Raw genomic sequence first — 26,229 nt, 5'->3', positions numbered from 1 at the left:
AAATTATAATGTGTTTTTCATAGTGAAGAGATGCAAGAGGAGATTGGAAGAATAAGAATTGTAAATTGAAGAAGAAGAGGTCTGGACGAAGAAGAAGAACGAGAAGTAGTGGAAGGGGAAGAGGAAGAAGAATACGGTGAGGGAGGGGGGGGGACAGTTATCGGGATCGAGTGCGACAGGTTCGTAAACGCAAGGAATACACGAAGTCCAGTGAGTATTGTTAAAGGTTCTTATTTCCTCACATTAATGGCACGGAAAGCGGGAGATAAACGGGAGAGAGTCGGTCGGACAAACATGTAGTGGCTCTGTGTAGTCTATTGATACGTGTCTTAGTCTTTGACTCGGGCCTTGCCTGCCCTGTTGTGTGGAGCGTTTTGATCGCAGGAATGATAGTGTGTGTATATATGTCATGACTGTGCTTGCCTGTCTGTGTAATGACAGTGTGTGTATGTGTCATGACTGTGCTTGCCTGTCTGTGTAATGACAGTGTGTGTATATGTCATGACTGTGCTTGCCTGTCTGTGTAATGACAGTGTGTGTATATGTCATGACTGTGCTTGCCTGTCTGTGTAATGACAGTGTGTGTATATGTCATGACTGTGCTTGCCTGTCTGTGTAATGACAGTGTGTGTATATGTCATGACTGTGCTTGCCTGTCTGTGTAATGACAGTGTGTGTATATGTCATGACTGTGCTTGCCTGTCTGTGTAATGACAGTGTGTGTATATGTCATGACTGTGCTTGCCTGTCTGTGTAATGACAGTGTGTGTATATGTCATGACTGTGCTTGCCTGTCTGTGTAATGACAGTGTGTGTATATGTCATGACTGTGCTTGCCTGTCTGTGTAATGAGTGTGTGTATATGTCATGACTGTGCTTGCCTGTCTGTGTAATGACAGTGTGTGTATATGTCATGACTGTGCTTGCCTGTCTGTGTAATGACAGTGTGTGTATATGTCATGACTGTGCTTGCCTGTCTGTGTAATGACAGTGTGTGTATATGTCATGACTGTGCTTGCCTGTCTGTGTAATGACAGTGTGTGTATATGTCATGACTGTGCTTGTATGTCTGTGTAATGACAGTGTGTGTATATGTCATGACTGTGCTTGCCTGTCTGTGTAATGACAGTGTGTGTATATGTCATGACTGTGCTTGCCTGTCTGTGTAATGACAGTGTGTGTATATGTCATGACTGTGCTTGCCTGTCTGTGTAATGACAGTGTGTGTATATGTCATGACTGTGCTTGCCTGTCTGTGTAATGACAGTGTGTGTATATGTCATGACTGTGCTTGCCTGTCTGTGTAATGACAGTGTGTGTATATGTCATGACTGTGCTTGCCTGTCTGTGTAATGACAGTGTGTGTATATGTCATGACTGTGCTTGCCTGTCTGTGTAATGACAGTGTGTGTATATGTCATGACTGTGCTTGCATGTCTGTGTAATGACAGTGTGTGTATATGTCATGACTGTGCTTGCCTGTCTGTGTAATGACAGTGTGTGTATATGTCATGACTGTGCTTGCCTGTCTGTGTAATGACAGTGTGTGTATATGTCATGACTGTGCTTGCCTGTCTGTGTAATGACAGTGTGTGTATATGTCATGACTGTGCTTGCCTGTCTGTGTAATGACAGTGTGTGTATATGTCATGACTGTGCTTGTATGTCTGTGTAATGACAGTGTGTGTATATGTCATGACTGTGCTTGCCTGTCTGTGTAATGACAGTGTGTGTATATGTCATGACTGTGCTTGCCTGTCTGTGTAATGACAGTGTGTGTATATATGTCATGACTGTGCTTTCCTGTCTGTGTAATGACAGTGTGTGTATGTGTCATGACTGTGCTTGCCTGTCTGTGTGTATGTGTCATGACTGTGCTTACCTGTCTGTGTAATGACAGTATGTGTCATGACTGTGCTTACCTGTCTGTGTAATGACAGTATGTGTCATGACTGTGCTTGCCTGTCTGTGTAATGACAGTGTGTATGTGTCATGACTGTGCTTGCCTGTCTGTGTAATGACAGTGTGTGTATGTGTCATGACTGTGCTTGCCTGTCTGTGTGTATGTCATGACTGTGCTTACCTGTCTGTGTAATGACAGTATGTGTCATGACTGTGCTTGCCTGTCTGTGTAATGACTGTGTGTATGTGTCATGACTGTGCTTGCCTGTCTGTGTGTATGTGTCATGACTGTGCTTACCTGTCTGTGTAATGACAGTGTGTATGTGTCATGACTGTGCTTGCCTGTCTGTGTAATGACAGTGTGTGTATATGTGTCATGACTGTGCTTGCCTGTCTGTGTGTATGTATCATGACTGTGCTTACCTGTCTGTGTAATGACAGTATGTGTCATGACTGTGCTTGCCTGTCTGTGTAATGACTGTGTGTGTATTGTCAGGACTGCTTGCCTGTCTGTGTAATGACAGTGTGTGTATTGTCAGGACTGTGCTTGCCTGTCTCTGTATGTATGTATGTGTCATGACTGTGCTTGCCTGTCTGTGTAATGACTGTGTGAATGTGTCATGACTGTGTTTGCCTGTCTGTGTAATGACAGTGTGTGTATGTTTCATGACTGTGTTTGCCTGTCTGTGTAATGACAGTGTGTGTATGTGTCATGACTGTGCTTGCCTGTCTGTGTGTATCTGTGTAATGACTGTGTATGTGTCATGACTGTGCTTGCCTGTCTGTGTATGTTTGTGTAATGACTGTGTATGTGTCATGACTGTGCTTGCCTGTCTGTGTGTGTATGTGTCATGACTGCTTGCCTGTCTGTGTGTGTCTGTGTAATGCCAGTGTGTATGTGTCATGACTGTGCTTGCCTGTCTGTATAGTGCTTGCCGGTCTGTGTATGTCTGTATAATGACAGTGTGTGTATGTGTTATGACTGTGCTTGCCTGTCTGTCTATGTCTGTGTAATGACAGTGTGTCATGACTGTGCTTGCTGCGCAATTGCATTTTGGTGACATTCCTGTCGTGTATTCCTGTCTTGTATTCCTGTCGTGTACGCAGGATTTAAGGATTAATTTGAAGTTCATAACCAGTTCGGAATGTTTTCGGACTGAGGTGCTGGACAAATGGGATGAAAATGATCGGTGGAGGCGACAGAGCTACCGAACTGAGCTCAACCCCAATACCCCTTGTATTGAGTCACGTGTGATAGAAACGTCGCTCATGAGATTCATCGGGGTTTTATTTAAACATCATTGAGAACAAGCACAGGAATATTGGTTGGTGATGAAAGTGAGACGGCAGGCTTATTATTGAAGTTATTTTGCTTCAACGTTTACACAAGGACAGTCAGAGAGAATCACCACGAGCTAAGTGTATCTATCTGTTATCAGTTTTGATGAAACATGGGCTGGTGTCTGGATTCTCTAGGTCATCATGGGAAACACAACAAGTGAGCGGCCGGGAAGTACGAAGACCCAACGGCGAGACAACCGAGAGTCCGATATTTCCAAGATCATTGTGGAGAGCCCGGATGTGCCGTACCTCTTCCAGACAGACAATGTGAAGGTGGGACGTGACCTGAAAAATGGATTATTAAGGTGGTATGTTAAGCCTGCTTTTGGCTTAACGGTTCAGGTGGCTGGCGTAAGATCTTTGGGTCTTGAGTTTGAGCCCCCTTCACACCGTTAAATAACACCAGGTGGGATGACTTGGCCTGTCATCCTTCCGACGTCGGCAGAATGAGCACCAGCTTACTGGTAACGGGGGCACTGCATCAGCGGCACAGCCACGCTCCCAGTGATGATGCAACCGGCAGTCGCAGGCTGCATACAAAATAATAATAAAGGTGGTGTTGATATTTCAACAATGTTGTTAAATGTTTTTTAAAATAAAATAAAAACACAGTTTGTTTAAAATTAAATGCACAAACCAGCTATGTGAACAATGCAAACTTCTATTGTTCTCTGCTGAACAATGAGTTTCTGGTTGTAATATTGAGTGTATATAAAGAAGAAATGAGCAGACCCAGACATTGTGTATTTTTCGAGCATCTTTGTATTCAGGGAGTCTTAGGTCGTAGAGGCAAGGGCTTCCCTTAACCAGCTCCATTGACATCTCAACTCCTTCAGCACTGATCAGAGAAGAATGGTGGTGCGGCATGGAGCATGGTTCTTGATACTCCACATGTTGAAGATTAAGACATGATGGCGGCAATTCACCATCCGGTGGCATTCCTAACACGATTTCAATGCCTCCATTGTGCGATGAGAAAAATCGTATCTGTATCCACGTCGGAACATAGGTGAACACTCGAGGGGGAGCACTCGGTAGAGTGCAAAACCTCCGCCGCCAATACTGCTAGGTCACTCAAGTGAACCTGATATCCTATTCATTCAATTTGATGACAACAGTGCTCACAGAGTTCTAGTTTGTAACTTTCCCTTTTACTTTTAACTTTTACATACTCAATTATTCGTCATAACTAGATTCCTTGAGACAGAAATTGATTTTACGTGGGTATATCGACCTGAAGTTCTAAAATCACCCGCAATTATAATTTTGGCATGTTTTTTTGTTGGAAATCACTTATAACATGTAGAAATGCAAAAAAAAAAAAAACGAAATTGTTGAAAAAAAAAAGTTGCAAATATTTTTTTTTCCTCTAACAATTTTTTTTTGGGGGGGGGGGGGTGGAAATCACTTAAAACATGTAGAAATGCAAAAAAAAAAAAAAATCAAATATTTTTTCAAAATGGCCACCATAGCGGCCATATTGGATTTTGGTCCAAGTCCAAAATCTAAGGGCATGATCCTTGCACCATACCTAATCCCCCCACCAAGTTTCGTCGAAATCTGTCAGAGTTTTTCCATAATACTGTTCACAAACAAACAAACAAACAAACAAACAAGCAGTCATAGACTGGTACTTACGAAATCGTCAACTTGACCTCTGACCTTGTCTAATAAAAGCTGTCTCTTGAGAAGGTAGCGACGCAAACCAGAAGTTTATACGATGATTCTGTACCAAACCATCAAAAATCGTAACGTTGACCGAAGCAAAAATCTCCATTTCTCCACGCAATTATTTAATATTATTTTATCAAAGTCACAAAACCGTAATATTCGGCCATCCACCAACAATCTTTACATAATCCGACGGCTTAGCGAGTCAAGCATGCGACGATAACTTTTGTTGGGATAAAAAATGACTTTTAAACACCATCTTTATCGAAAACACCGTCAGCGCGCACACGGAAAACCTTTACGTGACTCAACGACGCTTCTGCTCGAGCGCACTGCATCACGTGACGACCCGTGATGCGTCGAGTGAAATATTTTTTATACAATCTTAAAACGTCTCCAAAACATCTGATTTTTTTTTTACCAGAATTTCGACAACCGAGTTTTAAGCGTCGTAAGCGATCGCAAAAACCGAAGCCAAAATTAAAATCGAAGTTAAAACGAACTCGTAACGTCGAGCAAAGCAAAAATCTCCATTTCTCCACGCAATTATTCAATATTATTTTATCAAAGTCAGAAAACCGTAATATTCGGCCATCCACCAACAATCTTTACATAATCCGACGGCTTAGCGAGTCAGGCATGCGACGATAACTTTTGTTGGGATAAAAAATGACTTTTAAACACCATCTTTATCGAAAACACCGTTAGCGCGCACACGGAAAACCTTTACGTGACTCAACGACGCTTCTGCTTGAGCGCACTGCATCACGTGACGACCCGTGATGCGTCGAGTGAAATATTTTTTATACAATCTTAAAACGTCTTCAAAACATCTGATTTTTTTACCAGAATTTCGACAACCGAGTTTTAAGCGTCGTAAGCGATTGCAAAAACCGAAGCCAAAATTAAAATCGAAGTTAAAACGAACTCGTAACGTCGAGCGAAGCAAAAATACTCCATTTCTCCACATTAATTTACGGAATTATGTTTGACCTCACTGTGACCTTGACCTTTGACCGATTTTGACCAAAATCTAATCAGCACTAGCCATCACCCTCCTGAATCACGTGGTGTAATTTGACATTGGTAGCTTCTTCCGTTCTCGAGTTATCGTGCCTACAAACAAACAAACAAGCAGTCATAGACTGGTACTTCCGAAATCGTCAACTTGACCACTGACCTTGTCTAATAAAAGCTGTCTCGAGAGAACGTAGCAACGCAAACCAGAAGTTTCTTGGATGATTCTGTACCAAACCATCAAAAATCGAATGTTTTGGATGTTTGACCTCACTGTGACCTTGACCTTTGACCGATTTTGACCAAAATCTAATCAGCGCTCGCCACCACCCTCCTGAATCACGTGGTGTAATTTAACATTGGTAGCTTCGTCCGTTCTCGAGTTATCATTTTTGGATGTTTGACCTCACTGTGACCTTGACCTTTGACCGATTTTGACCAAAATCTAATCATCACCCTCCTGAATCACGTGGTGTAATTTGACATTGGTAGCTTCTTCCGTTCTCGAGTTATCGTGCCGACACACAAACAAACGCACAAACAAACAAACAAACAAACAGAAATGGAAGTCATCAATATACTTACGAAATATTTAGATTTCGTAAGTAACAAACAAACAGAAAGGGGTGAAAACGGTAACCTCCGATCTTCGATGGCGGAGGTTAACAAGACATTGGAAACCGTTGATCACGATTTATACCGTATCTTTATCCATATCCATGTCTATGTACAAGTGAACACAGCATAAGTAAGAATGGTGCAGAGCTGGTGCACTTAACTTTGAACTGTCTGGTGATTGCAGCTTTAGATGATCTATTAGATTGGTGTCGTAGTAGAACTGATATAGAGCTCTCTCTCACATCCACATTGTGATCCTTTTCCACTGCTGACTTCCTTTGATCTTGTTAAACTCATACATCACGTAGCTCACCCTGTCATTGTTTGTGTCTTTGTTCCAGGTTTCTGCAGATAAGGAGTTTGCTGCCTGGCAGCATGACATGGAGCTATCTCAAAAGCTTCCGACTCAGGCACATCCGACGGTGTTTCGCTGGCCTGGTGGTGGAAAGGACGTCTGTCTCGCTGGCTCCTTTGACAACTGGCATTCCAAGATTCCTCTTGCAAAAAGGTATGCTATGCGTCGTAGTCACCTGTTCCTGCCGGTGTTTACCTTCTGTCAATTATCCTGGATCAGCTCCTTTATCTCTGAAGAACAATAATTTGCATTTTCTTGTTGCTGAATTTTCTATAAAGGTCGACAGAATCAGAATTTTTTTGTGGTGATATTGATTTTTAAAATAATACACAAAGAACTGAACGAGACTTTTAATTCTAATAATTTTTTGTGTTAAAGTTTAAAAACGTAAAAATTGCAGAAAACCATCATGGTCATTGCATCTTCTTTCTGACGTAATCGACGGAACAATTATCTCGGCACACAAAGGGTCATGGCTGCACAACTCGCTTCAGACTCATCAGAAAGTGAATTTGACGAATCATTTTCCTATCACGAATCTTCAGATTACGACGCTACGAAGTCAAAATCATGATATAAAAGTTGCTGTCACACCGTACATGTATGAACCCGTGCCATGAAATTCCTGGAGTTCACAACAATCAGGACGACATCGAAGAAAAAAATGGCAATAACAACTGGTAATGCAGTAAATCGTAGAGCTAGAACGTGGTAAATGTGGAGTTTAGTTGTGTTTTGATGTAACACTTCTCTGTAATTATTGTAGTAACCAGAACGACACTCAGTCATATGCATACCTCTGCCAGGCTGAACGGTTTACGTTTTGTATCCCACTGAAAGCCCAGATCTGGATCCAGACCTCCAAAATCTCATCGGCTTGTTATTATCACCTAACCAACTCATCCACCAAGTTTTGTCACACTGTATTGAGATATCATGCTCTATATCGTTTCTGAGACCACTTCTCAATGGTGAAGAAACACTTTAAAAAATTATTGTGTCCAGATGTACAGTGCAATACGATATGTATAAATTGTTACCATACTGGATGGGACTATCCTCATAATGTACATGTAGTGAGTGAGTGATGCACAAGTTAATGAGCACTGATTGAACATAACTGTACAACCGCTGGGACAACAGTACTGTACATCCATGTATAATTATACATTGATATTGTTGCAAATTCTGGCCCGCCCAGCATGCGATCTGCCACGTAACTCAAATTGCGACACGTCGCCCACCGGAACGGACAATTCAGTCGTGACCCTCTTGGAACTACCGCCAAGGAGCTAGCCACGGGTGGGGGTTTAACCTCACCACAACCCAGTCCGCATTCTACCCACGCGAAATAGGGTGAATCGCCGAATGTCGATATACCTAAGTACCCGCACAAGTAGCGTACCGAGGAGTTGTACCACGTCGCAGGTCGACTCCGGACACGAACCGCTTAAGCGGCTCGTTCCATACTGCAGGGATAACCAAGCGGAGCTATCGGGAATTTCACTTAAGTTTCACTTAAGGGAGAGTTTCACTTAAGTTTTCACTTAAGGGAGAGTTTCAACCCACTACCAATCCCTTACGTGATGCAAGATGGAGCTTTCAAATAAGGGAAAAAGACGCAACGAAACGGGAAACAGTTCAACAAGCAAGCACTTGATTACACACACAAGCACGTATGGCAGTAATGCAATGACACAAAATGCAATAAAAGGAAAAGCACTACTACCGACTATAATTATTCACAACACTTAAACAATTATAATTGTCGGACGGCGCCACAGCATTCATTCAAAAGCAAAGGAAATGAAAGCCACCCTCACAGGCAAGGAGGCAGACAGGTCCGGGGACCAAATGTGCGTGGAGCCTGGAGGAGCGGCCAGGTCCACGAGACCGAAAAGGTCTTACCCGCTTCCTCGTGATGCGTTGGCGGGCAAGCTGCAATGTCCGCGCAGCTGCGCTCTGACTCCGTGCCCCTGGCGTGGTCGGTGAGCCCTCTCCAGCGTGCTCTGCGCCAGCACGGATGGGTCGGCACCACGGTTAGGGTGGGGAAGGAACGGGGCCACCGGCACTATCTCAGCGCGGATGGGGGAGAGGAGAATTGTCGATGCTCAGGGTCGAGCGAGGGGAATGGCTGGCTGGCTCGAATCCCGCGACGAGACGGCACCAACGACGACACGAGCGACCCCCACACTGCAACCTCGATGACGACCTCCGTCTTCACTCGACCAGCCCGAACCGCAACAGCGCGAGTCGCCTAGTGCTCGCGTCTTTATAGACCAGAGGAGGAGCCTGTATGCAAATATTAGGATCAAAACGCGATTGGAGGCGGGGCGACGCCACTCTCTCTTCAGCCATTGGTGTGGCAAAAAGGGGCGTGAGCCTCTTTTGATCCGAATTTCCTCCCGTGAAGAATCCACATTCATCGCGCTTGGAGGCGGGGCCATACCGCCCAACGCTCGCCCATTGGACGGAGAAAAAGGGGCGTGAACCCTTCCTGATCCAAATTTCTCCTTGAGAGGAACGCATTCGTACCCGCAGCTCGACGCGTTCGGCATCAATTACCGAACAGGCCCTGGACAGCACAACGTTTGGTGTTGACTGGTGGTGTGGTCGATGATTGGAGAAGGAGATAGGCGAAGGTTGTGGAGGTTTGCTGAGGTGGTTTGGTGGTTGGCGGGCGTCGTTTGGGAATGACGGTGAAGTGATGTTTGCGGGATGGAGTTGTGAAGGTAAAGAGGCAAGGGTGGTGGTGTTTGACTTGTTGGTGGCTTAATGGTCTAAAATAACAATAGAGAAAGAAAAATGGTTAACTCAAAGCATCGCAGCCCGGATGAATCACACATATTCCCTCTATACAACGGGTTTGGGCTAACTACACATGAACTTACCGATATATCTCACCTGAGGAACCTTTTATGGTGTAATACGAATTTCCACAACCGTAACAATATCATGAATGTATTTAATACATATATCATTAAATATACCTGGTGATGGCTTGATGGTTAGGGTGGTGGGCTTGGGATCTAAGGGTCCTGACTTCAAATCCCCCTCGACTGTATAGTTAATACCAGGTGGGGTTGGCTCTGCCTGTCATCCTTCCGAGGTCGGCAAAATGAGTGCCAGCTTGCTGGTATCCTGTGTCAGAGTGGTGACCCGTCCAGGATTGTGCCCAATAGCCAAGGAGACTGCTTAGGCAGCACCAACGCTCTACACAGGATGCTCCCACTGGATGGATCGATGGGTCATTAAATACTTGCATCTTTAAATCAAGGGTGCATGGAACAAAGTTGTCATTGATTGATTGATTAGCGTTATGTAACGGCACTGGAAACACCTCCTCCCCTGCCCCTGTAACACTTCACAACACTTGGACATACACCCTCCCTCCAACCTCCCATGCGTTATGTAATTTTTGAATGGCCCTTTTCTGCAGCTGTTCTGTCCATTTTCTTATTTTCCATTCAATTGGAATTATCTCTAGTTTTCGTGCGGATCGTGTCGGCTTTTAATCGCTTCAATGTGCTCTCCCAAACTGGGAATACAGGCCTGCGTCATACGAATTATCTTCAAAATTGGCGCTGCACATGTCGTTTGAAGCAGTTGGGCCATGCCGCTTTCCTCTCATCGGTTTTACTTTGGCTGTCCAAAAATTTCCTTCCAACTGGATATTTTTGGAAAGCGTGCATACTCACAGCATCTTTGGTTGTACAGTATTGCTACAACCAGCAACTATGCATCTAAATGGCATTCTCAGTACTTTTTCGGAGTTCAGAGCATATGTACGCCACACATAAGCACAAGCCCCCCAGACAAAGTATCCTTGAGATGACATGGCGGGTCATGTGATATGACTTATTTGCATCGCTGGTTCTGTGGGGACGATGCCAATCGAGTTTACAAGGACACCAAAAAAAACATTAAAATCTTTTTTTCTAAGATATTTATTCAAGGGGGAAAAAAACAACGATTAAATATTGAGTGAAACCACCATATTTATTCATTAAATCAAACATGAATTTCTGATTCTGTGGACCTTTAAATATCTTTAGGCAGAGTTTATCAGAGTACAAGACTGTGACTGATGTATTTTGGGTGAGACAAAAATAGGGCCAAAAGGGGACTCCAAACTGTGACCGGATACAAGATTCCAAACTGATGTCACTGAGATGCCCTACCCTCTTTTTATTTGTGTTCGACAGTCACAATGATTTTGTGGCCATTCTGGATCTGCCAGAGGGTGATCATCAGTACAAGTTCTATGTTGATGGTCAGTGGATCCACGATGCGAATGAGGTGGGCATCATTGTACACGGTACAAAACAAATGCACAGCAAATGCAATGATATAACTGCAGCTCTTCTTATGAGGCATGCACTTACTAGGCTGCATTCCTGATGCCTTACATTCCCAACCACCAAAACAGATGCCACTCTGGGGTACAGTAGTCTGTTGACTACAGGGCTGGAAGTGAATTTGCTCCCATAATTTCCCAAATTGGCCTGGGGAATGCATTTCCTGAGTGCATGCTTTTTTTTTAGAATGGATTTGAATAAAATCACATTTCTTTTTGGGTGAACAAATAGAATGATTCTTCCATTGGTTTATATGTGACTCTTCATGCTGAAAAAGTGTAACGGATATTGCAATCCCCAGAAAATTACTCGACCTCCGGTGCTTCAAACCAATGCTTTTTATTGAATTTATTCATGCGATTCCCAAACCCTTCCACCTACTCAAAACTGTCTTAAATGGGACTTGATCTGATTTGCTTTCTTAGAGGGGAGCTCGGTCTCTATTCACTGCACCACTGGAGCCAGCGTTGTCAGTTCTTGTCTCGATTAATATCCTCATCGATTTATCTGATTTCTTGAAGGATGGCTGAGTTGCACAGGTTCCTTTCTGCAGTCACTTGTATCCACCAGCCTGTGTGCACAGGTTTTTTTCCCGCCCCGGAGAAGATGTAATTTGGACTCTGCGTATTATTGATTTGTCCCGAAGCTGGCGTCATCGTACTTTGTGGGTGATGCATTACTACTCGCACATTGTCGTATTGTGTGCGTGATGAAATTGACAAATTTTCTATGCAGACACGTTTATCTGCAATACTGTTTGCAACTAGATAGTTCATAGAACACGTTACCCCTTGCAGTGTTGATGTACATACTGTTGGACCCCGCTATTCTTTGATTCACTATTCGCAGACCCCACGTATTTGCAGGGTTTTTTTAATTTATTTTTTATTTATTTACATACATACATACATCCATACACACACTTCAGGACTGGTCTCCTACATCCACTTGGGAAATTGGAAATCGGCCAACATCACAGCATCACATTAAAAGGGTCAAAAACGGATTCCCTTAACTACAGCCCAATTGGCTTACTGTACTTCCTATCATCAGCAAGGTCATGGAATCCATCATCGCAGTTTCACCTAAAATCATTCCTTTTCTTCAACAGCCTAATCTCAGATCATCAATTCAGATTCAGACCTGGTCACTCTACATTGGCCATGCTGCTTCAACTCTCCCAACAATAGTTGAGGCCCTCAATATCAGACATGAGATCAGGGCTGTCTCTCTAGACTTTCGATACAGTCTGGCATCCTGCCTTGCTCTCCAAACTGTCTACCTATAGAATCCAAGGCCAACTCAACTTTTGGATTACTCACTTCCTCCACTCTCATAGACGTGTGGCTCTCAACGGAACCCTTTTATCTCCTCTCCCTGTCGAGGTTGGTGTACCCCAAGGCAGTGTTCTTGGCACCATATTATTCCTAATGTTTATCAATGATCTCACTGACTCTCTGGAAAATCCTCTTTATCTCTTTGTTGATGACTCTACTCTCTGCTGTGACATCTCTCATCCTGACAGACAGCTTCTCCCCTCTCCTCAGACTTTGACAAAATCACAAGCTGGTCAACCACAATTTTGCTTATGCATCCATATTGTTCACCCTTTGCCTTCCCCCTTCCCCCTCCCCCTCATAGTTACCTGCCTCCCTTGTTTGTACGTCTCAGTCTACTTTCTCCCTCTGCCCTGCTGTTGGTATTTTCCCCTTTTCTCCTGATGTTCCCTTTGTTATGTTGTGTCCTGATTTGTTCTTGTACACCATCCTATTCAACATGTCCAAGTACTGCAAAACTGGAGGTTCTTGGAAGTGTTAAAAAGGCGATTTGTGTTTGTCAGTGTTCAAGTGTATAATTCAATATAAATAAAATAAAGATTGCAAAAGTCGTACAAATTAATTAATTCAAGAATTTACTGCCATTGACGCAGTGTCTATTACACGACTCCATCTCGCACCTTACATTAGTTATCGATGCATGTTGTTTGTGTTTCGTTTGACATACTTAAAAACTGTGAGTTTCCTGTTTGGAATGATTTTCAATTTTGTTTAACAGCCAGGCGGGCAAGGTAGAAAATATTATCACTCCACTCAAGACATGTGTGATTGGGATGAACTCGGAGACAAAGTACTGTAAAACGTACTTTGTGTGCGTGGGGTGAAAATGAAGGAAATGATGAGTGAAATGTAACTCCAAGAATCATTCACTGAATGGTGTTTTATCTCTCATTTTATCACAAGTCGTGTTTCTGCCTGGATCAAAAATGGCCGTATCCAGTAGGATAAAAATTGCGCAACATAAGGCAATCGACAAAAGTCTCCCTGTAGATGCCTCTGCCATACATGGGTGAGGCTTTTAATGTGGTGTTCATTAAATGCTACATAGACAGTGCCTCTCGATCTTAACTTGGATTTGAGTTTTACGTAGCTTGAGTAAATGAGAGAAAATAAGAGAACGACTGTAGCAGTTGAAACAGCTTCAGAGTTGGAGGGTTGTCTTCTTTTGTTTTGTCATCATTTTGTGTTTTTTTATATAAAAATTTAAATGCATTACATAGTCGAGGCTCATGGAAGAGCTAGTACATTCAACAAATCGGGACTAAACAGGACAAAAGGAAGAGTAGAGAGAGGGAGGAAACGCCAACAGCAGAATGTAAGGCTAAAGGCCCGGTCACACCTTGACGTTTTAGCCAGCGATGGCAACGTATTAAAATGTATGTAAAACGCTGGCTGACGTTGAACTTTTGATGTTTTTTTTAAGATTCGGACGTATTCATAACGAGTTGGTCGTATGCATAACATATTAGTAATGGACACAGAACGTTTCGTTGTGTTATAGATAACTTATACCAACGAATGCTGAACCTGTTGTCGGCCTACACAACCGATGCCCAACGAGAGTCTAACTTCGGCATAGCGCGTTGCACGCATCGCCGACGATGTCGTGACGTAGCCTATTAAAAGGCTGACGCACAACGATTTGAATCATAACTGCCGTAGAAATGGAAAGGTCAAAATCGTGGTCACACCTTGGCGATCTTGCCAGCGTATGCCGACGTAACAAAAATGTGTCTAAAACGTTGGGGCACGTCAAATACGGTACGAGTAAGTTTGGTATACGTGAGTACAACGCTAAAGTACGCTATCATACGTCGTAGTAAGTAGAGTACGTCAAGAAATTTTAAACATGTTCAAAATTTTACGACTTACTCGGCGTATGACACACGTTCCGCATGCGATGGGGATAAGTTTTACACACGATATGTGGACGCTTACACACGTCCAAAAACGCTACTTATAAGCTACTCATAAGTCGAAACACGTCGCGGTAATGTCTTTTTTACGCGAAACTTATTTCTAACTTATGTTTGACGTGCTTTGAACCAATTCTTTACGTAGTCCCAACACACATCGACGTATGTAGACGTATTCCAATGACGTCTTCCGGTCGACAAAAAAAAATAAATGAACGTGTTTCTAGGTTACAACTGCCATATAAAGACGTGTTCCCAGCGGTTTTGGGAATTGGTATATAAAAATGCTGCTCATAAAAGGGGAACCCAACAGTGTTTTCGAGTTCCTTTTTGAGTCGATGTCCATGTCAGCAGTATCAGTATCAGTATCAGTATTAGTATTAGTAGTAGTTTGTTCATGTTGGCAGTAGTAGGTGAGTGTGAGGGGGAGGGTGTGGGTTATGATGGATCCTCCTTGCGTCCACGTGTCCACGGGTAGGTTCATAGGCTGCCACTCAACGATTTAAATGGCTGCATCTCCACTATTGAAAGTAGACGCTTGCGCTCAACAATTGGATTTTTTTACACTCAACGACTTTTAAACGGTACCACTCAGCCATTTTCATTGTTTACAATGAACGATTTAAATTGCTGTCACTCGCCTTTGTTTTTTGATGCTGGCGCTTGGAAATTTTAATCGTTTCTATTGAACGTGTTAAATCGCTCAAACCCCACTATTGAAAGTAGACGCTTGCGCTCAACAATTGGATTTTTTTTACACTCAACGACTTTTAAACGGTACCACTCAACTATTTTCATTGTTTACAATGAACGATTTAAATTGCTGTCACTCGCCTTTGTTTTTTGACGCTGAGGTTTTGAAATTTGAAGCGTTTCTTCTGAACGTGTTAAAACGCTCAAACTCGACTATTTTAAATAGACGCTGCCGATGGACAATTGGAATCATAGCCAAGCTAGACATCGAAGTGTGAACATCCTCGTCATGCCGAAGAAAAGTTTGAAGAATGCTGCAAATAAGTGTCCTGGGCGTGGCCTTGGACGCTGACGCAAGGACGATCCTTTATACCGACGTCTTTCAGCCTATGAGTAACTTAAAAGTAACGTCTGTCGACGTGTGGCAACGATCGCGTAACGTGCCAACAACACGTTAATCATAGGTTAGAAATAAGTTTCGGGTACGCTAAACATTACCTCGGCGTGTCTCAACTTATGATTAACTTACAAGTAGCATGTGTTGACGTCTGTCAACGATCGCAGACCGTGCATACAACTTGTGGCCAGCGTAGCGGAACGTGTGAGTCATACGCCGGCATACGTCGTGAAATTTCAAGCATGAAAAAATTTGAGGACAACCAAAAAGTACAACGTTTAAAGCCAGCGTACAACGACGTATGGCAGTGTTTTTCAGCGTGCTCTCAATGTTATCAAAACTTACCCATAACATATTCAACGTGTGCCAGCGTTTTAGAAAAAAAAATTCAAAAATCGGCATACGTTGGCTAAAACGTCAAGGTGTGACCGGGCCTTTAGATAGAGGGAGACTTGGACAAACAATTGGTGTGGGGAGGAATGGCAGACAGAAGAGGATGTATGCGGAAGGAAACTCTCAGGAGGGAAAACTGGAAATTGGGGTGGAGGGGTGGAGGGGTGGAGGGGGGGGTGGTTTACAAGGGTAGAAAAGATCATGGTTTTGGATTGGGGATGATCTGAAATGGTGGTGAACAACAGTCCTGAAGACCTGCAGGGAAGAATGAGATTGAAGAGTATGTGGAAGTTGGTTCCTGGGGAAAAGACCATAAGTGGAGGAGAACAGTGATCCCCAATTTAGGTAGTTTCACCAGATGGGGGTTAATGATGGACCATATGTGCCCTGTAGAAACCTGGGGGGGGGGAGGTGTGGGGGGACAACGCATGAGGGAGCAGAGGGTGCAAGACAAGAAAGGAGGCAGTAGAAGACGGAAAGACCACTGACCTATCTCTGATGGTGATGCATGCGGGAGTGAAGTGATAGGCCCATAGACTCAGCTTCATCACAGGGTCATTCTCTGAAAAGTGGCCAATAAGCATAGAATTGAAATAAATAGTATGAAATGTCCAAAATTATCATTTTTTCATCTCAACACATTGTTTCCGGTGATTGATAGCATATAATCAATGAAGACATACACTTTATCATTGATTTATCCACATTTTTGGTAATTATAGATTTTTTATATGTTACGGTGTGGATAGGACTTGCCATCCTGGAAACGGGAACAAAAATATGAACTCACTTCGGCTCTAAAATATGAACAAATCTAAATATAAATACATATTTCATCTCTACTGTCAGAAGCGTTCATAATAACTCCTGCTACTGTCTAACTGAAACTGAGGCGCAGTGAGAAATGCTAAGGGCACATAACCAATTGGCATGTTTCCGCACCCAGGTCAGGTATGGGAGCATGTGCCAGAACAGCGCGTCGCTGCGTCCACTTTCAGCCGGTACTCCAGGGCTCTCCGTCTGGCCATCCCCCAGGCAGATGCCAGGCCCATCCCCATCTCCTTGAGATGATGGTCAGCCTGCTGCAACCACGAGGCACGTGGTCGGCCCACTGGCTTCCTCCACTCACGGGACTCCCATGCTGAGAGAATCTGGTGAGCAGGATCAGCATCAGGAAAACGAGCCACATGTCCATACAGTCGCAACTGACCCTCACGGACTATGCAGGTAACAAATCTCATCCGAGTCTCTCTCAGCAACCACTCGTTGGACACAAAATCCGACCAGCGATAGCCAAGGATTCTCCGAAGAGACCTGGTACCAAAGGAATTAAGTCTCCGTCTCAGATCCTTGGTCAGAGTCCAAGTCTCACATCCATAGAGCAAGACTGGAAGTACCAAGGCACTGAAGACTCGGACTTTCGTCCTCCCGCACAGGTACCGGCAGTGCCACTCCCCATGATCCAGTGAATCCATGACTCCCCAGGCCCGACCCAGACGTCTATTGACCTCTGACTCACAGCCAGCAGAGACATGAATATCACTGCCAAGGTAAGTGAATCTCTCCACGACCTCAACATCCTCACCACAAACAGACACAGACAGGACAGCAGCATCCAAGATGTCACCGAAAGCCTGGATCTTAGTTTTGACCCAAGAAACCCGTAATCCCAACGGCTCTGACTCCTCATTCAGCACCTCGAGGGCCCCCAAAAGGATATCTAAAGTCTCCGCAAAGATGACTGCATCATCTGCAAAATCAAGGTCCGAGATATTGACATTCCCAAACGATGCACCGCAGCTTGATCTCTCTGACGTCCTCCCTAAAATCCAGTCCATACAAGTGCTGAAAAGTGTGGGGGCCAGTACACACCCCTGACAAACTCCAGTAACAACTGGAAATAAGTCAGAGATGGTACCACCACATTTCACAGCACTCTCAGTACCAGAGTAGAGTTCAGACATCAGATCGATCAGTTTTGGTGGCACCCCACGAAGACCAAGAATCCTCCAGAGGGCATCCTGATTCACTGAATCGAACGCTTTACAGAGATCAACATATGCTGCAAGCAGCCCCTGCCGAAACTCTCGTCTGCGTTCGGTGAGGACACGAAGAGCAAGGATACGGTCAATTGTTGACCTCTTTGGTGTAAAGCCTGACTGCTCTGGATGCTGGTGCTCAAGCAGATGGTGGCGAACCCTATCAAGAATTATCTGAAGAAAGACCTTGCCCGGCACTGAGAGCAGCGTCACCCCTCGGTAGTTGTTGCAGTCTTGGCGATCACCCTTCCCTTTCCAGAGAGGAACAACAAGGCCCTTCTTCCAATCAGTTGGGATGATGCCTGTGTTCCAGGCAGAGCACAAAACTGCATGCAACCACACGAGTGCAGCATTTCCACCAGCCTTGAGAAGTTCAGCATGGATGCCACAGATCCCTGGGGCTTTGCCCCGTTTCAACTGGTTCACCGCAGCCCGTGTTTCCACAAGTGAAGGTGGACCACAGTTGATTTGAGGGTCAGCAACAGGGATTGTAACACCCTTGACGTCCAACTCGACAGCTGGGGGATCAGCCTGGTACAACCGCTCAAAGTAACCGGCCCAGCGGGCCTTCACTTCAGACTCCTGTCAAGAGCCTACCACTCTCTGCTCTCACTGCAGTGCTCCGAGGGATGGGCTTGGATGAACGCAATGCGCGAATTCCCCAGTAAGCGGGACGAGAATCACCTGTCCACAGGTGATGCTCTACCCCCTCACAGATTCCTCGCACATAGGCCTCCTTGTCCACCCTCAGTGCACGTACAGTTTTATGCCTCAGCTCTCTGAACAGCTCAGCTCTGCCATTCAGCCTGGCCTGCGACTCTGGTCAATGGTATCCAGTGTCCCTTGAGAGACAAAATTCTTCTTTGCCCTGCGGTAATTTCCAAGACATTCACCGGCAACATCAAGGATGGTGGTCTTGAAGGCACTCCACAACTCTTCAGGAGCCCCCAAAGCACCCAGACCCCCCAAGTGTCCACTCAGCCTGTTCGCAAACTCCTCAGCTACTCTCTCATCCCTGAGCTTGCCAACATCCAGCCAAGTCTGGGATGGTACCATTCTCCAGGATTTAAGGTGCAGCTTTAGAGTTGCTACAACAAGCCTGTGGTCAGTATTGAGGAACTGAGCACTCCGGTAGACCCTGCAGTTCTGGATCATCCTCCAGCGACCATCAAAGAGGACATGGTCAATCTCCTTTGCCGCACCGCCAGCGTTGGAATACCAAGTCCAGTGATGAGCTTGTGGGTGCTGAAACCATGAACCAGCCACCCTAAGTCCATGACTTCTTGCAAAGTCAAGGAACTTAGTGCTATTCTGGTTCATAGTTCCTGACCCATGGGGACCAACACATGTCTCATAACCATCCCTATCAGTTCCAGTCGATGTATTGAAATCCCCCAAGACTAGAAGTGTATCTCGTCTGGGGCACTGATCAACCACAGACTCGAGCGTGGTGTAGAATGCATCCTTTATGGTTAGATCAATCGCCTCAGTCGGAGCATAAACAGAGACCAGGGAAATGACACCTAAGGAGTGACGAATCCTTAAACTAATAATACACTCGTTGACCGGTGTTGTGTTTCCGCACTGTAAATGGCAAATTCATTTGTTCAGAATTTTCTGGGTTGCATTAAAAATCTACTCTGCTTGTTCACGAGTTGAAACGTTTTATTATGAATCTCATTGACTCGTAATTGAAATACCTTAAAAAATGTAACTGATACGGAGATAAATCATTTCAAATGTCGTATTTCCACCCCGTAACGAATGCTTTCCACACCGTAACGCGACATACGTTGTGGTGTGGAACGTTACGGTGTGGAAGATTATTAACCTGACACTAGAGGGCGACACTAAACTAGATGAAAAAAGAAGTGTCAAAATGGAACCAATTAAATGCTTATTTACCCCATTTCTGTCAGTATAGCATTGATAGTTTCTTCGTAAATACCGTTACGGTGTGGAACCAGAATAAAAAAAAACGCAATGCCATCATCGAACTCACCTCGACCGTGTATATATTTTCCGTATTGTGCGGCAGGAAAAAAATCCAGTCCGAGTGAAAAATGGCGGCGATGCTCACTTTCTCGTCACGTGACGTCATCAGCAGGCTGGAGACCAGTCTAAATGTCCGATCGTTACGGTGTGAAATCAAATTACGCTGTGGGGTTACAAGGGAATCATTGGCGATCTGAGGGACTGAAGATGTGTTTTATCAATAAGTTCAGGTATTGCATACAATATGGGACCCAAGCTACTTTTCAGTGTAATCCCTATTTCAATTAAGTAAAAAATAATATTTCTAGAGACGATGTAAATCCCGAGTTATCAATGGTTACATGTGATTTTTAGTCATTATATAATATGTCTGATTGAAATATCCAAAATTCATGGAAGTGACTCATAATAAAGTAACTAAATGGGTTCGGGTGTTGTTCAAGATGTGTTTTTGATTGATATTTTACTTATTTTGTGGGCAATGGGGAGAAGATTATCTATTATAATGTAGTTACAAGAAATTGGCCACTTTTCAGAGAATGACCCCACAGGAGATGCCAATAATCTCATAGTCCTTGGTTTTCATGGTGTCAAGCTGAGCAAGATGTGAGGCAGAAGAGCCACCCCAGAGGGGAGAGCAGTATTCCATCAAGCTGCAGATGAAAGTCTTGTCAGTGGATAAGGAGTTCAGGTGTGCCATGGAAGAACTTTGTACGACGGAGGATGCCCAGTCGGCGGCTGGCTTTGCAGACTAACTTTGGGTTTGGTACTCAAATGCTATTTTGATAACCACCATCATTTATAAATTTACCTGTGAACAGATTGACAGCAAAGCCTTGAATTTTCATCTCGAGAGGATATGGAATATTGTAATTATCAGCAATAATTGGTTGCCGTTTAAAATAATAATGAATGTCACTGATTACATTCCCATTTATTTATCAAGTATAACCTGTAGACCCCCTCTTGACTTTATTTAAATGCTCACCTTTTCCTTTTCACTGCCTCCATATTTATTCCAGCCCCTCCCTCCTTCCATTTTGTTTTTCTCACATCTGCTGTGCTTCCTTTTTCCTCTTCCCTTTCCCGTTTTATTTCTTTCATGACAATTTTCTGCCTTTCCATGTTTGTACCTAACCACCCTTCCCTCTCCCTCACCACCACTTACCACTCTTCGTCGCATCTCCCCATACTCTGCCGCTCTTTTTCCAGCCTGTAACGACGAGCGCTTTGGGAACCGTTAACAATGTCATCCACGTCAAACCGTCAGACTTCGAAGTGATGGATGCTCTGCAGGTCGACTCGCTCGAGTGCGCGGAAGCCACAGGTAACGGTCACATCAGAACCCTCGGCGAGTCTTTTGTCACTGCCTGCTTCCAGTGTGCATAGCGAAGGTGGTGCTTGGAATTGCCAATGAAATCAACGTTTTTGGGTCCTTGGGAATGGTTTAATCCCCACAGAATCTTTCTAATCTGCTGTGTTTACAAAGGCCTGTGGGAAAAGTCTCCCATGTTTTGAATTTGATTTGATTTTAATTTTTTTTTTTTCATAATTTTAATAGGTTCTCTGCATTAATTGCGTGGAATATTTTTATTGTTGTTATTTGATGCATACAATGCTACTCCATTCATTATTGTTGAAAAGCACAGTTTGGTTTGTGTGTAGACTGTAGTTTTCCTGCTCAAACTCAGAATATGATGATTATCGAGTTAAATGAACATCTCACAAAATGGTCAAACTTTTCGAAATAAACGGTACAACAACGACGGAGTAGCTTGTTTTACAAGGATGGGTGTTATACGACAGAGAGATCAAAGGTCTTTGGCATTTGCACCTTGGACTCGACCTTCCATGATCTACGTGCTCAGACGGGACGAATGGCAAACGTGAAAATCCAAATAATTTCACACGGACATGAATCGTAATCGCAGAAACATCAGAAAATTCCAAATCCTTGAATTATTTTCCTTCTTAAACGCTTACCTTTTGCATTGTGCAAGTTAAAAGTCATAAAACTGCAGCAAACTCGCTCTCACTGTGGTGATGATTAACTAATTCATTAATTTATGCGGTTGATCTTACCGCCTAATGAGCAATGATGCTATTACGTGTCGGTTTATCGGTTAATTCATGCGGACCATGCAGCAGCTCTTCCACGGGGGCAGTTCGGTGAACATGTTCACTACTAATACTTCAAGTTATCCCACATTCGGGATTGTAATCACGATTGTGTTTGCCTGTGAGGTAGATGAAAAGATTTGAGCCGTTTTGAGCTTAATCGATGTCTTGCACTTGTACTTAATCTCACTTAATAAGAGATGATTACTGATGATTGAGTCGACTTGTGTTCAAGAACGTTTCACGAGCTCAACCCCTGAGCCTAAAATCTGTGTTTCAGACATATCGAGCTCTCCACCCGGCCTGTACTCCCAAGAGATACACCAATACAAGCCAGAGGAAAGATTCAAAGTGCCTCCCATTTTGCCACCTCATCTTCTCCAGGTTATCCTAAACAAAGACACCAACATCTCGGTGAGTGTCAAGAGAACATTGCAATTTTATGAAAAACTGACACGGTTATGCTTGTATCGTAAACCGCTTACGATTGCTCTCCTGTTTAATGGCCTGTTTGATGATTTGCTGAAACCTGGATGCAGAACTGTGTGTGCGTGCGTGTGTCTCAGTGTGACCCAGCCCTGCTCCCTGAGCCCAACCACGTGATGCTCAACCATCTATATGCTCTCTCCATAAAGGTGTGTGCATATTTTTATTTTACATGTGGTTAAATATTTGTTTGTTTGGCTTTGCATCAGACTTTGCAGCATTGATGTCTGATTAATATTTTCTTAATTCTGTCAGTTTTTTTTATTTTTTATTTTCATCTGCTTGGCTGTCCAGGTTATTTCAATTGATCCGATGTGTTCCACTTTATAAATCCTATTTATGGCTCATGAGGGCACGATAAGCTGTGGTATGCTAATCAGTCATTCTTCATAAACCTCATGTGCTCCTATATAATGTGTGTGCAATGCAGACCCCTTGCCTAGTTTCTAGGTCTGCATTTTCATCTCGCTGAAAGGCTAACAGTCATAAGGTCCAGCACAGAGGGAGCCATCCGTCCGTGGTCCGTGCCCGACGTGGCATCCGTCCGTGCCTGACGGGTCATCCGTCCGTGGTCCGTGCCCGACGGGTCATCCGTCCGTGTCTGACTATTAATGGCACATGTGCAATTTTTTATTATTATTTATTTATCATTTTAAAATTAAAGTTTTATTTGAACATTACCACTGCATTGCCTGGAAATTGAAAACAAATCGTCGATATAATGAGAGCTGTCAAGTGCAGCTGATAGATTGAGAGGCAGTAAAATAATTAGTCAACCTTGGTCTCCATTGCAAACATGTGTGATGTTAGAAAGAACATTCCTCTTGATAAAAAAAAATGTTTTGTAAAAAGTTTTTTTTTTTTTTTTTTTTTTTTTTTTTTTTTTTAAAGGATGGACTTTATCAGGTTTTTACAAAGAAGCACCAAACCATACTCTGTACAGAGTGTTGGTGCTGCCTAAGCAGTCCCCTTGGCTATTGGGCACAATCCTGGATGGGTCACCACTCCAACACAGTATAGCAGCAAGCTGAAACTCTTTTTGCCGACCTCGGAAGGATAACAGGCAGAGTCAACCCCACCTGGTTTCAACAGCAAAGGGAGATTTGAACTTCGGATCCTCGGATCCCAAGCCCACCACCCTCACAATTAAGCCAACACCAGGCATATTAAATCTTCCCACTCTGAAGAACCAGAGTTCTAACACCCTGTGCATGCAACCACGTGTGGTATTTGACTAAGTTAAAGTGGATGAGATTATCCATTATTCAATAAATAAGGCAAAGTAAACCAGCAATGCATACGAAGTGTTACTCTGTTTTTAACCGAACCGGAAAGAGCATATAAGTCTGACAGGCTTTTCTTTGGATTTGTGAACCATCTCTCATCAGGGTGTGCTGATGTGCTGGTGGAGATGAGGAATATATTTAATGATTTCCTTACCATATGTTCTTGCTTTGTGACCATCCCGATTGCCTTGTCCTCCCAGGCAAAATAATACAGCTAGAACTATAGTATATGAGAGTTCTACTCTCATACTATAGTTGATAACAGGTCTTACTGCAGTAGTCTGCAGAGAATTACGACAGGACAGAATGCTGGGCAGTAAAAAAAAAATTATCCCGTCCACGTAAAGCACAAAGTGAGGTTAAACAATTGGCTCACTTTGTGCATCTCTGATTGAGGAACTACTTAATTGCAATTGAATTGTATATTTTGAACATTGGAGAACATGAATCGGAACACGAACCTGCAGCTTAGCAGTACATTGGCTCTGAATTTGTCAAAATGTACAGAATCTCGTCCTGATCGAGCATGTTCAGAGGAATAAGGCATTTTATTTTTTAAGTCTGTCTGCCTGTTGGCAGTAAAACAAAGTTGAAAATAATTTGAAACTGTTAACTTACTGTTTTTAGGTACGTCATAAAGGACACAAACTACAGGCACAGAGAACTAGATTAACATGTAATGGACGCTGCCTCAACGACGGTAAACTTCCAAAAAAAACCTTTCTTTTTTTAATACAGCCTCGAAAACCTTTATTTTCTTCAATTGAAGTATATTGTTGCGAACCCGGGTTCGCGGGGGTACTACGAGGGTGGGGGTATTCCCGGTTCTCCCCGGACTAACCAGGAATCATGGCCGTCGCACGCGAATAAGTCCGTGTCACGGTCGATCGCTAATCAACTGCAAACGCCAACAATTTAACCACGTGACCCAGTGTCCTCCGTCTGATGACCATTTAAATGTGGTACACGCAGTCTCCTTATTGGGGAATCACGCCCTCGGCAGTTGTGCTACCTTTATTGCATCTTGATTAAAGTGGCCGAGCTTACCGCTCGCACAATGCCGGCCTAAACAAGCCAATTAGTTGAGGAACTCCAACCTCCCCAACTACCCGAGGTGTGGACAGCACTGGCTCAATGGGAAGAAAGGACAACCACGGGCAAAATGAAAGGAAAATGTGAACACTATAATTTATTTACAGCAAGCAATGTGGGGTACGGGAAAGGAGAGAAGGGAACTCGAGGACTTTAATGGAGTCAAAGGGGCAACCAGGGCAGTCAAAGGGGAAATGCAATAAAAGGCAATCTATGTGTGTATTTACAAAAAGAAAAAAATTCACAAGTCGCAGACTTGACTTAACCCACTCCTTACCTACCAGATAACATGATAGGGTACCCATCAGACACACACACGAGAAGACAATTGGGAGGGGCAAAGTGGCCTCAGCCAACCGGTACTTGGAACCGTCGTCCTCCCAGGCTTGATACTGCTCTCCAGAATGGCCCTGACACCGCACTCCACAACCAAGGATCCACAAGCTCCGTCAGAACCGGCCACAAGTGACGCAGATCCCAGCCAGCGAACCAAAGCGTCCGGGACCAGGGAAGAAAGCGAGAGTGATAACCAGGGCAGAGAGAGAGCGAACCGGAGCATCGGGCACAGCTTTATAGTCCCAATGGCAGGCGGGGCTGAAGAGCTGCACGTCAGATCTTCTGAAGTGGACTGGGGCCAGCTATTGGGCCATGTCAGATCTTACGAGCTGGCGCCATGCCAGCCATTGGGGGATGCCTCCACAGCCCCGCCCATTCTGCTGCCCACCCGGGTATGCACTCAGTTCGCCCTTCTGGCTGTCAACGGGAGCGGAGCTCCGCACATAATGTGGGGAATCGCTACTTTTATCCCTATGCACCCGGTATCCCTATACTTTGCACCCGGTACGAACCCCACATGTCCAAAAATGTCCATGGCACAAAGCCAGGGAATGGGGCAATTGTTGCAGGGGGGTTGTGTTATGTCCTGGTCCATATACCCGTCATGTTCAGGTGGAGGGCAATGAAATGGAATGCACGGGGATGAGGGAAACGAAATACATACAGTACAGGAGTAGACGGCAAGAAGTTACAGTACAGGGTAGACGTCCATACAGATGAAGAGACAAACAAGGACTTGGTGGGGTTTAAACAATAAAGGGAAATTTGGGAATTTGGCGAAGGTTCCAGAACGCTGGTGTTATTGGCACATGTCGAGAAGCCATTACAGTAAAACAACACACGTCCTACATGATGACGGCAGTCATTGCACACGTCATT

The 26,229-nt window shown here is 44.1% G+C and overlaps 1 protein-coding gene across 2 annotated transcripts in view; it reads left to right on the top strand.

Annotated features, from left to right (window-relative positions):
• The first annotated feature begins 67 nt into the window (after nucleotides 1-67).
• The window catches only part of LOC147018239 (5'-AMP-activated protein kinase subunit beta-1-like), a 28,218-nt gene continuing 2,056 nt past the window's right edge, over nucleotides 68-26,229 (top strand). Inside the window, exons 1-7 of one of the 2 annotated variants that reach the window (XM_085897747.1) lie at nucleotides 68-210; nucleotides 3,379-3,516; nucleotides 6,891-7,057; nucleotides 11,110-11,203; nucleotides 21,245-21,359; nucleotides 22,431-22,564; nucleotides 22,717-22,785. In XM_085897747.1, coding sequence (XP_085753873.1) covers nucleotides 3,385-3,516; nucleotides 6,891-7,057; nucleotides 11,110-11,203; nucleotides 21,245-21,359; nucleotides 22,431-22,564; nucleotides 22,717-22,785 — 711 coding nt within the window. In that variant the 5' untranslated portion in view covers nucleotides 68-210; nucleotides 3,379-3,384. The remainder of the gene's footprint in view (nucleotides 211-3,378; nucleotides 3,517-6,890; nucleotides 7,058-11,109; nucleotides 11,204-21,244; nucleotides 21,360-22,430; nucleotides 22,565-22,716; nucleotides 22,786-26,229) is intronic. The other variant, XM_085897748.1, reaches the window with a different exon arrangement.

This window comes from Eptatretus burgeri, chromosome 10, assembly GCF_056783735.1.
Source record: "Eptatretus burgeri isolate ZD-2024b chromosome 10, Ebu_testis_v1, whole genome shotgun sequence".
NCBI classification, from domain to species: domain Eukaryota; kingdom Metazoa; phylum Chordata; class Myxini; order Myxiniformes; family Myxinidae; genus Eptatretus; species Eptatretus burgeri.
The sequence above is the reverse complement of the archived record's forward strand: the minus strand, read 5'-3'. Positions and strand labels throughout refer to the sequence as shown.